Source organism: Macaca nemestrina, chromosome 10 (assembly GCF_043159975.1).
Source record: "Macaca nemestrina isolate mMacNem1 chromosome 10, mMacNem.hap1, whole genome shotgun sequence".
Taxonomy (NCBI): Eukaryota; Metazoa; Chordata; class Mammalia; order Primates; family Cercopithecidae; genus Macaca; species Macaca nemestrina.
This window is the reverse complement of record NC_092134.1, coordinates 90,203,641-90,217,395: the sequence shown is the minus strand read 5'-3', so window position 1 is coordinate 90,217,395 and position 13,755 is coordinate 90,203,641. Positions and strand designations below refer to the sequence as shown.

At 36.8% G+C, this 13,755-nt stretch overlaps 1 protein-coding gene across 1 annotated transcript in view; it reads right to left on the bottom strand.

Moving 5' to 3' along the window:
- LOC105470174 (ADAM metallopeptidase with thrombospondin type 1 motif 20) overlaps positions 1-13,755 on the bottom strand; it is a 209,689-nt gene that overhangs the window by 109,564 nt on the left and 86,370 nt on the right. Inside the window, exons 12-14 of the mRNA XM_024789232.2 lie at positions 5,483-5,628; positions 4,079-4,260; positions 3,838-3,974 (exon numbers count right to left, since the gene is read on the bottom strand). Of these exons, the coding sequence (XP_024645000.2) occupies positions 3,838-3,974; positions 4,079-4,260; positions 5,483-5,628 (465 nt within the window). The remainder of the gene's footprint in view (positions 1-3,837; positions 3,975-4,078; positions 4,261-5,482; positions 5,629-13,755) is intronic.

Here is a 13,755-nt window from a genome sequence, read left to right as displayed (position 1 = left end):
AAACTACACATTTGACAAAGGTCTATTATCCAGCATCTATAAGAAACTTAAATAAATTTACAAGAAAAAAAAAAACATTAAAAAGTGAGCAAAGAACATGAACAAATATCTTTTAAGAGAAGACATACATGCAGCCAACAAGAATACGGAAAAAGTGCAATATCAATGATCATTAGAGAAATGCAAATCAAAACCAAAATAAGATAGCATCTCACGCCAGTCAGAATGACTATTATTAAAAAGTCAAAAAATAACAGATGCTGGAAAGACTGCAGAAAAGAGAATGGTTATACACTGTTGGTGGGAGTGTAAATTGGTTCAACCACTGTGGAAAGCAGTGTGGAGATTCCTTAAAGAGCTAAAAACTGAACTACCATTCAACTCAGCAATCCCATTACTGGATATATACCCAAAGGAATATAATTCGTTCTACCATAAAGACACATGCAGGTGTATGTTCATTGCAGCACTATTTACAATAGCAAAGACATGAAATGAACCTAAGTGTCTACTAATGGTAGACTGGATAAAGAAAATGTGACACATATACACAAAGGAATACTGTGCAGCCATAGAAAAGAATAAAATTATGTCCTTTATAGGAACATGGATGGAGCTGGAGGTCATCCTCCTTAGCAAACCAACACAGGAACAGAAAGCCAAATATTACACGTTCTCACTTATAAGTGGGAGCTAAATGATGAGAACACATGGGCACAAAGAGGGGAACAACACACACTGCGGCCTGTTGAGGGTGGAGGGTGGGAGGAGGGAGAGGATCAGAAAAAGTAACTATTGGATACTAAGCTTAGTATCTAGATGATGAAATAATCTGTACAACAAAACCCTATTACACGAATTTACCTGTATAAAATCTTGCATATAGACCCCTGAACCTAAAATAAAAGTTAAAAAAAAAAAAGAATGACCAACTATAAGAATGGTACTTTAAAGTTTACAAAGTTCTTTTCACAAATATCCTTTCAATTACCAGGAGATTCAGTACAACAGAATTGTTTCAAAATATGTATTCATCTTGTTGTATGTCAATATTTTCACATATCTATTTACATGGTCTAAAAAGTCATGTTTATTAAAGGGTCATCCACAGACCTCCTGCATCAACATCACATGGGGTGGTATTTAAAAAGACAGATTCCCAGATCTTCTGAATTATAATACCTGGAAATAAAATCTAGGAATCTGCATTGTAACACTGACATTGATTCCAATACGCACTGTCATTTGAAAACCGCTCTTAAAAGAAAAGTAATTCAAAGAGACTAAAGAATGAGTACGTAAGTAACACATTAGAGTACTCCAAAAAGATGTCTTTCATGGTTATTATTTTAACTCATGACCTTAGAACGCTGCAAATAATCTTAGTTTCAAATAAATATTTAAAAGCAACATTTTCTCTAAAACTAATACCCAGCATAACAGTGCTTATTTTAAAAACTGAATGAATATGCAAGTAGACGGCTTGTTCCAGAAATTTCAAAAGAACAAATGCAGCTCCTCTCCATGAAGAAGCTGTCCTCTGCATACGTTGCAATAACTCTTTCCGTTGTTTGGAATGGCCCTCTAAATTTAGTGATCAGTAAAGAAAATTTCTTAAGCCTCGTGAATTTTTTTATATACAAGGCAGATGTTTTCAAAATCAAAACTTTAAGTATATATTTTCTGAAAGTAGTATGCCTCTATATGTTCAGATAATCTTCATCATAACTTTTGCATTTTGATATGACTTTAAGCTGCTAATTTAAAGCACAATTTTTTTGCAGGCCACTGAATAACCTTTTCAGTATTTAAGCTGTTTCCAATTTAAATTATTTTAACTCTCTTTGAACATCTCATTAGCTCTTTGGGTGAAGGGCCTTTATCACCCGGATAAGGTAATAGAGACTTGTTTACGGAGAGATTAAGTTTGCCCTATAGAGCTCCACTTTAACCAAAGGAATAAGTTCATAAGATTATACTTATATTTTTAATTATTTTTTACTGTTTATTTTTAAATTGACAGATAACATTGTATGTTTTTATCATGTACAACATGATGTTGTGAAGAATATCAATACATTAAGGAATGGTTAAATCTAGCTAATTAACAAATGCATAATAACCTCACGTAGTTATCATTTTTGTGGTGATAGCACATATCCACTAAAAATAGAACTACCATATGATCCAGCAATCTCACTATTGGGCACATATCCAAAGGAAATGATATTAGTATATTAAAGAGAGATCTACACTCCCATGTTTAACACAGCTCTATTCACAATAGCCAAGATATTAAATCAACCTAAGTGTCCATCAGTGGATGCATGGATTTAAACGATGTGGTTTATATACAAAATGGTATATTATTCAGCCATAAAGAAGAGGAAACCCTGCCATTTGTGACGACATGGATCAATCTGGAGGACATTATGTTAAATGAAATAAGCCAGGCACCAAAAAACAAATACCATATGATCTCATTTATATGTGGAATCTAAAAAAGTTGGTCTCATAGAAGTACACTTACTATATTCTTTAGACCACATTCACTAGCCTAGTTCTCAAACTTGCCATCCATTCTCAAGATTGCCATTGCAATGTTTGTGCTTTTACTCAGCATCTCATCAGCTCTGACCTAGACCACCTGTCTCCAATCTTCTAAATCCAATATTTTGAAGATTCCAATAGGCAAACTGAATCACATCTCTCCCTTGACTTCAAATGCTTCTATGTGTTTCCAAGGAGTTAAGAAAAAAAAAGTGCATTTGACAACCATCTGCTGGTCCCTAACTCCAACACTGCTCCCATAATTCCTCTCCTTCTAAAACCTACTCATTTCGATACTTGGCACAAGTCTCATGCGCTCCATGAAAGGTTCTCTGAATCCTTTACCCACCTCCCCATAAAATAAGACACTCCTTCCTCAATAACTCGGTGCTACCTTGCAGATGACCCATAGCATTACATTGTAATTGTTTACGTGCCTATTTCCCCCACAAATCTGTGACCATCTTGGAAGTGGGGTTCTCTGCTCCAATCTTTTATCCTGGTGACTTGAACAGTATCTGACATCTAGTAGCTACTCAATCAATGTTTGTTGAATGCACATACAAGTAAGTGACAGAGAGCTGGAAAGAGGAAGGGAGAATATCAATGGTTTTAACGGTAAGGAAAACGTTACTGTAGAAGGTTACATTTAAAGTAGCAAAATCACTTTACAATCCTTGTATCCTATTATTTTCTATCTTTTAGGAAGCTGACCTCATTTCTATTTTGATTATGAGTACAATAGACCATAGGAAGTCAGAAAATTTAACTTAATGCTTTGTTGAGGCATTTTTGATGACAGAGAATCCCCAGTAACCAGGCTAACTATACTTCTATAGATAGCATGATAACAAAGGTTGCTTTGTTGGAATGCATAAGAACATATACTGAGATAGTAAAAGTAATATTTGGTTATATAAATAGAAAAAAAACATTATTCTTTTTTTTTTTTTTTTTTTTTGAGACGGAGTCTCGCTCTGTCGCCCAGGCTGGAGTGCAGTGGCGCGATCTCGGCTCACTGCAAGCTCCGCCTCCCGGGTTCCCGCCATTCTCCTGCCTCAGCCTCCTGAGTAGCTGGGACTACAGGCGCCCGCCACCGCGCCCGGCTAATTTTTTGTATTTTTAGTAGAGACGGGGTTTCACTGTGGTCTCGATCTCCTGACCTTGTGATCCGCCCACCTCGGCCTCCCAAAGTGCTGGGATTACAGGCGTGAGCCACCGCGCCCGGCAAAAAAACATTATTCTTAAAGTCACTTTAAATATAACAGAAACTTACAGTTTACTTACCATACACCGGCCTTGAACACAGATGTCATGAGTTTCATTTCCACAAGGAGTACCATCTTCAACCATATACTTCAATAGGTAGAAATCATTGGTTCCAGCAACCTGACAGTAGAGTTTACAACGATCTTTTGTGCGAACTGTAAAAAAGAAAAAGGTCACATTTTTTAATGTATAATAATAAAGCTATGTGTTCTTATGTCTCAGAAAAATTTACATCAAAGGAACAGCATAATTTACTTACTGCCACTGTATCTTGGAAGCCACCTCACATTAGAGGGAATGCCATTGATGCCCAAATGTTTGCCATTAAAATCAGAGCATTGCTTCTCTCGAAAGTCTTGTGTGCCTTTTGGACATGAATCAGTATTACATGATCGAAATTTCATCCTGCGGCCCACACAGTAATTTCCTCCGTTTCTTGGCCTAGTCAAATTCATTACATTTTAAAGCATATCAGTACAACATTATTTGTGCCACTTACTTCTAAAAGTTCCAATCTTTTCTAGGATCTAGAAAACCAATGAAGTCCCACTAACACTTTTTTAACAGAAGTATGTAACATGAGTTTTAAGCAATTCTATGGATAATGAACCACTAAAATATCCACCTTAGCGTGGACAGTGAGCCTAGAGGGCAGGAATGATATCTTATTCTTGACTAGGTTAACTAGCATGAAACTAGCAATGGAAGTTTGTTCTTAAACTTCCAAAAAAGGGTTTGCTCATTTTCTGGAAAGAATAAAAGACATGTAGTGAGCCAAAGACAGTAACAAAGGCAGAGGCCTTGTTAAATAACAAGAAAATACATACACATCTTTGTCATGTATATCTTATTTATCACTCAATTTAAGGAGCTTTATGGTATCAATCTACATCCATGTTATTTTGGCTTATGCCAGAAAATAAAATTTTTTGCAGAATTTTTGGAATATAAAGACTTCTAGTATAATTTATCCTAAAATTTAAATGAACCAAGAGTTTATTCAGAGTAAGTCACATTTGTGCATTAAAAATGCTTATTAATAATACTTTAAGTAAAGAGTATCATATTGCTTACCAACTTCTATATCATGTATACAACAGAAACATTAACTTAAAATCTTAATGCAATATGTAAGCTCTTTTAAATAGTTTGATGAGGGGGATATATGCTTTAGTACTTATTCAGCTAAAGACAATGATGCATCTATAACACAAGAAGCAGAGAAAGGAAAATATCACATGTCACATTGCACAAAACAGTAAAAAAATCGGTAACCAAACTATATATGCTGTCCAGAAGATCCAACACATACATGAAAGGAGCCAGGATGTTTCACTAGGCATACGGTAAATGTGAAAATGCCATTATATAACTGTCATTCACACTTAAAAGTATGTCTCAAAATTTATACTAAATTAAAAAACAAAAAAAAATGAAGAAAATGGATCTCAGTTCAGTTTATAAAATTTAATCTATTTAGGGTTTTTTTTTTAATGTCTGAATCTACCAAAATATAAATCAATATGACTTAAAGTGTTCCAGAAGTTTTCTGAATCTCAGAAACTTACGGACTGACCTCCAGTTTTAGAAGTGAGTGAAACTGATGTTTACTTTCTGGTGCCTTGAGATAATCTTAATTTATAGTGACATAAAAAAGACATACTCAGGACGATTACAGTGCCTGGCTGAGCTTTCGATTCCACCTCCACATGTTCTTGAACAAGAACTGTAAGGTTCCCATGGTCCCCATTCACCATTTACAGGACGTGTTTCCATGTCTTTGTTTACACATAGCCCACGGCGGCAATGCTATAAAAATAATAAGCACAAAAAGAAATGATGTGTGCCTCTAAGTAGAACATCACAAAAATTGTAATAGCAGCATAAAGATCAATAGAAGAATAAACTAAACAATTTGAAGCAAGTTGTTATTAATTCAGATTACATTTGAAACCATTTTATGAATATTTCCTACCTACTGAGTAAGATCTGTGGAATACAAAAGGAGTGTAATATTTCTCTTGGCTTTAAGATTTAGTGTCACTGGGGAGGAAGGAAAAATTAAATAGTAAAATGGAATATGGGGGGTATTTTTTGAATAGAAGAGCCAAATACTAGGTTAATATGGTATATTTCCATCCTTCCATTTTTTTACTCAAAGTATCTATTTACTCTTCCACTCATAAAAAGCTTTCTACTTTATCCTATCTGAAGTCTCAGATGACAACCTTGTTTCTTTACTTTCATCAAGAAAATGCAAACTTACAGAAGAATCTACCCACAGTCTCTCACCACCTGTTCTACTCATTCAACAGTATCTGCACTCATACATTCAGACTTGCTACCTGTTAGTACACATGGAAAATTCCCTGTCCCAGACAAAGTCAACCCCTCTGCTTGTGCACTTAATCCCATCCCTTCTCACTACACCAAACATCACTCCAGCAATTCTCTCGTCTCTTCTACATCATCATTTCAGTGACAGCTAATCAAGTATGACCATGCACTCATGCCAGTCCATGAATTAGTTACCAGACTGAGAGAAGATAACACAACTTGAGAGTAAGCATTTTGAAATTTTTGTAAGATTTTTACAGAGAAATTTTATGTCTAAGCAAATAATTTAAAAATTGTCTTATGTTTATTTTTAATTGCGGCAAAACACGCATAACATAAAATTTACCATCTTAGCCATGTTTAAGTATATAGTTCAATAGTGTTGTGTATATTCATTGTCATGCAACCAATCTCCAGAACTTTTCCATCTTGTAAAACTGAAGCGCTATGCTCATTAAGCGATAACTCCCATTTTGTCCTCCCTGCTATCTCCTGGTAACCACCATTCTACTTTCTGTTTCTATGAATTTGACTACTCCAGATACTTCATATAATTGAAATCCTATAGTACTAGTCTTCATGTGACTGGCTTATTTCACTTAGCATAATATGCCCAAGCTTCATCCATGTGTCAGAACTTCATTTTTAAAAATGAATAATATTCCATTGTATGTTGTCTCAGTCCATTTTGTGATGCTATATAAGAATATCCAAGATTGGATAATTTATAAATAACAGAAATTCATTTCCCACAGGTCTGAGAACTGGGAAATCTAAGGTCAAGGTACAGGCAGGTTTGGCGTCTGATGAGGCCATTCTCTTCTTCCAAGATAGCACCTTGCACATTGCATCCTCTGGAAGGACAGAATGCTGGATCCTCACAGGGCACAATGCAGAAGGACCGAGACAGCTCACTCCTGAAGGCTCTTTTATGAGGCACTAAACCCACCCAGGAAGGAAGAGCCTTTATGCCCTAGTATTATCAAACAGGCCCCATCTCCCAATACTGTTACATGGGCAATTAAATTTCAATATGAGTTTGGGAGGGGGAAAACATTCAAACCATAGTATATGCATTTACCACATTTTATTTTATTTATCCTTTTATCCATCAATGGGCACTGGGTTGCTTTCATATTTTTTTTTTTTTTTTTGAGATAGAGTCCCTCTCTGTCACCCAGGTTGAAGTGCAGTGGCATGATCACAGCTTACTGCAACCTCCACCTCCCACGTTCATGTGATTCTCCTACCTCAGCCTCCCGAGTAGCTGGGACTACAGGTGCACACCACCACACCCAGCTAATTTTTGTACTTTTAGTAGAGACAGGGTTTTGCCATGTTGGCCAGGATGGTCTCAAACCCCTGCTTTCACCTTTAGATATTGTGAATAATGCTGCTATGAGCATGAGTGCACAAATATCTCTTTGAGATCTTGCTTTCAAATATTTGGGTATATGTCCAGAAGTAGAATAGCTAAATCATATGATAATTCAATTACTAATTTTGTGAGGAATGGCTGTTTCCCATACTGTTTCCCATAGAAAAATTTGGCTTATATTTTGAATGTTTTTTCCATTTTATTTTCCTAGTCAATAATTTTATTACTTTGTACAAAAGTATCAATTTATAATCAGAAATTTTAGAAAAGAACGAAGACAATCTGTTACTACAGATAATTTGCAAAGTAGTTCCCTAGATTATTCTCATTAACACACAAACACAGCTCTTATTTCTCTCACTTTCAGAAAACAATAGCAACAACAAAATCTTTCTTATATCTCACTGCCCTTACCAGTTACTGCCCTGCTTCTCCTTGAAAAAGCCGGCCATGTTCATTCTTTAACTCCTTGTTTATTCTCTCATAACCCCGCCCCAGCCAGGTTTTTATATCCTATTCCTCCATGAATCTGCTCAAATTGCTAGAAATGCAAAATGCTTGTTCCCTGGTGCTGCAAAGAAATATCACTCAAACAATTTTCTCAGCAAGGCAAATTTTCCTTTCTGCAAAAACAGTGCTCCTCACAGATGGAACAATGGCAAGAGCACATCTGGACAGGGCAGGGGCAGGAGTTCTTACTCCTGACACAGAGAACCCCTACTGCTGTGTCATTCCCCTACTGGCTAGGGTTGGACTGCACAGTCTAAGCTAATTCCGACTGGCTATTTTAAAAAGAGCAGGAGTATGAGCCGGAATGGCAGGGTGAGTAGTTTGGCAAGAAGGATGGTTAGGAACAGGTAACTAAAGATGACTTAGGTCAGAACCGGTGACCAAGAGAACAGATGTGAACTACTGTTTAGGAATGGCAGGAAAGTTCTTTACTGAAACTAGAGGCAAGGAGGCAAAGAGAGCCAGGAAGTTAAACTTTAAAATGGAGATTCAAAGAATAAGAGAGCTGAACATACTGACATACTGATTCTTTGAAGAGAAACTTGGGGTTCACTATATTTAACAATGTGTAGGACACTAATGGCCAGTTCTCATTCTCCGTCTTCCTTATCAGCAATACGTGCACAACTAATCACTTTTCTTCTTTGACATACTTTTTTTCTCTTCATTTCCAGGGCTCTTGATTTTCTTCCTTTCTTCATAATTAATTGTTCTCATTTTCTTCTGTTGTTTCTTCTTTTTTGTGTGACAACTTAGTGTTGGAATGTTTCTCCGGGCTCACATCTCAGTTTTTTTATTCTTTTCTGTTAACAGTCACTTCTAGTCCAGATCTCTCTCTTACATTATCTTCTTCTTTGTGACAACTTAATGTTGGAATGTCTCTCCAGGCTCATATCTTGGTTTTTTAATTCTTTACTATTAACAGTTACTTCTAGTCCAGATCTCTCTCCTAAACTCCAGACTCATATATATGCCTACTTACTTATGACTATTTACTGGAATGTCTAACAGACATTTCAAGCACAGCATATCCAAAAGAGAATTCCTGCCCTCCCAACTCAAAACCCACTTTATACTAAGTTGATCTAAGTTGTTCAGCCAAAAGCCTAGTCATCATTTCTCTTCTTCTTCTTTGAACACTCCACATCTGATACATTAGCTAGAATAAATGTTCTACTTCCTTTTAAAATGTATCAAAAATTGACCTTTCATTATCTCACTACCATCACTCTGATTTGAGCACTAGCATCCCTTACTTCTATCACTGAAATAGCTAAGTAGATGTCTGTTTCCACTCTTGTGCCTGATAGGTTAGCCTTAACAGAGTTGCTAGAATGATCTCTTTTTAAACTAAGTCAAATCAGGTATGAATCCATTCAAATCCTTCATTATTTTACTTTGAGTAAATACGCAGTTCTCACAATGGCCTGTGTGAACACCAAAAATTTAAGACGGTCTCAGTTAATTTAGAAAGTCTATTTTGCCAAAGTTGAGGACATGCCCATGACATAGTCTCAGGAAGTCCTGACGACATGCACCAAAGGCGGTCAGGGCACAGCTTGTTTTTACACATTTTAGGGAGATATGAGACATCAGTCAATACATAAGAAGTACATTAGTTCTCTCCAAAAAGGCGGAGACAGCTCAAAGCAAGCCCCTCCCCACCCCCCACTGGGGACTTCTAGGTCACAGGTAAGTGAGAGACAGATGGTTGCATTCTTTTGGGTTTCTTATAAGTATTTCCAAAGGAGGCAATCAGAATATCCATCTATCTCTGTGAGCAAAGTGATGACTTGAATAGAATAGGAAGCAGGTTTGTGCTGAGACCTTCCCAGCTTGAAGGGTCCTAAGATATTTTTCTTTCACACCTGCAATGCCCTACGAAATCTTCCTTCAGCTTCTCCTTATAAGTCTCTTTCTCTCTTTACTTCACTCCAGCTAAAATGTCCTCCTTGCTCTTCTTTGAACACTCCAGGCACACTCCAGACTTAGGAGCTCAGCTATTCCAGTTCTTGGGAATTCATTTACCCCAGATATCCTCATAGCTAACCTTCTCACCTCCTTTAAGACAGCTAATTTGGTAACTTCATATAATGTCTGTCCTAACCATCATATTTTAAATTGCAATCTGCCCTCTCCTACTATAAAACTTCTAATCAGCTTTCTGCTCTATTTTTCTGATCCATGGCACCAACCAGTTTGATGGTACTATTATATTAATTATTTATAATATTCTAGTCTCCCTCTAGAACTTAAGCTACATGAGGGCAGAGATCTTGTTGAGAGACAGGACTAGCTGGATTTCCTAGGCCGACTAAGAATCCCTAAGCCTAGCTGGGAAGGTGACTGCATCCACCTTTAAACACAGGGCTTGCAACTTAGCTCACACCCAACCAATCAGGTAGTAAAGAGAGCTCACTAAAATGCTAATTAGGCAAACACAGGAGGTAAAGAAATAGCCAATCATCTATCGCCTGAGAGTACAGCAGGAGGGACAATGATCCGGATATAAACCCAGACATTCGAGCCTGCAACAGCTACCCTCTTTGGGTCCCCTCCCTTTGTATGGGAGCTCTGTTTACACTCTATTAAATCTTGCAGCTGCACTGTCTTCTGGTCCATGTTTGTTATGGCTCGAGCTGAGCTTTCACTCACCATCTACCACGGCTGTTTGCTGCCCTCTCAGACCTGCCACTGACTTCCATCCCTCCGGATCCAACACGGTGTCTGCTGTGCTCCTGATTCAGTGAGACACTCATTGCTGCTCCTGATTGGGCTAAAGGCTTGCCATTGTTCCTGCATGGCTAAGTGCCTGGGTTCATCCCAATCGAGCTGAACACTAGTCACTGGGTTCCATGGTTCTTTTCCATGACCCATGGCTTCTAATAGAGCTGTAACACTCACCACATGGCCCAAGATTCCATTCCTTGGAATCCATGAGGCCAAGAACCCCAGGTCAGAGAAAACAAGGCTTGCCACCATCTTGGAAGCTGCCTGCCACCATTTTGGAAGTGGCCCACCACCATCTTGGGGGCTCTGGGAGCAAGGACCCCCAGTAACATTGTTTTGTTAACTCATGTATCCTACAGCAACAGAAGAAAATGAGGAATAGTGTACCTAAAATAGTGCCTGACATAGTAGGCCCTTGATAAATCTTTGCTGATTGAATGAATCCTATAGCCAAGCTTATAGCAGTAAAAATGCTTTGTGCTCTCCATTAGAAAAAGTCATTCAATATAAGAAAGCCATATTAGAAGTGGAAAAAAAAATCATAATGTGCTGTGTGCATGTGCATTTTGTAAGCATCTTGCATGAACAATTTAAGTAATCCTTACTCTTTTTAAAAAATAATTTGAGAGACTAGAGCATGAAAATGTTATAATATTATACTATTCACCGTGTAGTAAAATTAAGTCATTATCAGAAGGGTTCACCATGTCTTCACACAAATTGATTTACTAGCAAAAGTGTTCAGCACACAGACTCATTAGATAGTCACAAGATAAACAGAATAAAGAAGAATGTTAAGGCAAAATTATAGAATATTTGTTTCAAATGTCCCTTCAATAAAAGGTTTATTTAATGCTGAATACAGCTAAATATATAGGGGTTCACTGTGTTTTATTAATTTTAAAAAGAGAATTTATATCTATTATAATCCACATGATGCTACCCCAAATACCACCATTGCTTTTAATTTGTATTGGCTCTAAAGTAAATCTTAGCATTTCATCACATTTACCTTGAATCTCAATAAATCCATGCCTATCCTACCATCTCAATGGGAAAATATTCAAATGGCTAATAAGCACATGAAAAAATGCACAAGGTTGATAATAATCATGAAAATACAAGTTAAAACCACAATGAGATTCCATTTTATACCTAGTAGAATGGCCAAATATTTTTAAAAGATTAACAGTATCAAAAGTCAGCAAGAAATACAGAGTAATTGGAACTTTCCTCCATTGCTGGGGGGAGTCTAAAATGGTGCACATACTTCAGAAAATTGTTTGGCACTTTCTTATGATGTTAAACATACACTTACCCTATGATCTAGCAATTCGATGCCAAGAGAAGAACAAACATATGTCTACAAGAAGACTTGTACAGGGACGTTCATGGCATTTTTATTCATAATAATCAAACACCAGAAATGATTCAATATCTATTGACAGGAGAATTGATAAATTACAGTACATCTGTATAGCTGAATTATATTGTGGTATAAAGGAATGAACTGCTAATGCACACGATAATATGGATGAAGTTTAAAAATATGTGGAACAAAAGACGCCTGTTCCATTCCACTCCTTAAAAACAGAGGACGCTCTTTTTTGACAAGAACAAGAAAAAACGAATCTCTGGAAATAAAAATCAGAAAAGGAGTTTTCTCTGGAAGGAAGGAAAGTTGTCTCGAAAGAGGCACAACTGAATTTTTGTTGTTGTTGGTTTATTTATTTATTTATTTTTTTGAGAGGAAGTCTCACTCTTGTCCCCTAGTAGTGCAATGGCGTGATCTTGGCTCACTGCAACCTCCGCCTCCCAGGTACAAGTGATTCTCCTGAATCAGTCTCCTGAGTAGCTGGGATTACAGGTAGCTGCCTGCCATCATGTCTGGCTAATTTTTGTATTTTTTGTAGAGATAGGGTTTCGCCATGTTGGCCCGGTTGGTCTTGAACTCTTGATCTCAGGTGATCTGCCTGCCTTGGTCCCCCAAAGTGCTGGGATTACAGGCCTGAGTCACCGCACCCAGCCACAACAGAACTTTTTAAAGTGATAGAAATTTTTATTGGGATGTTGGCTATATGTGCATCTACATTTGTTAAAATTCATCAAATTGCATACCTAAGATCTATGCATTATACTTATATATACCTTAATTTCAAAAAATCATGTTTATGCCCTAACTGGATTTAGAATATAAATAAATTAGCTATAAATAGTATATCTCTTAATATTTGTAAATATATCAATTACTACTTTTGCCACAGGCAATCAATCCTGAAGGTTCATGGCATACAGTAACTTGAAAAGTTGCTGAGGAACAGAGGAAGGTGCCAGTCCTGGATTTTAATCAGGTGAACATCTTCAAATTTGCCAATATCAGCAGCCCAGCATTCATACTTCAAAAAGATTTTTTTTCCTCTGCTCAGCCTCAGGTAGTTACTCTCGCAAATGCCACCTTTTACTCAAAAAGCTATCTACTAATACTAGTCACAGGAACTGAGAAAAAAGTAAAGTCCTTTAAATAATTCTTATCCAACAAATAGAAATGTTATATAAAGATCAAATTTTAAAATTCAAAGCCAGCTGAACTGAAAAAACCCACTAGAACATTCATCCTAAAATTGCAAAAAGGTTATTAGTGTGTTAGATGATTTCAATGAGTACTTCAGCTGCTACAAAACTTGAAGTTCCAAATAAAATTATTAGTAACCAATTAATTTGTGATGTGAGCAATATTCATAGGAAACACACACCTTTTGATGCAAGTGACTCAAGAGAAAAGCAATAGCTAGTATAAATATTTCAACGAAGCAAGAGGTGGTAAAGGCACAAGTTCAGCTACTGAACTGACCTTATTTTTAAGAAGGTTATCTTTTTTGGCTAATGTGAAGATAACAAAGAGTCAGAATTAGCCAATCCATTGCCAAAGCAGTGTTCCTTTTACACTGAGGGAGCTCAGAGATGCTGACAGACTAAACACT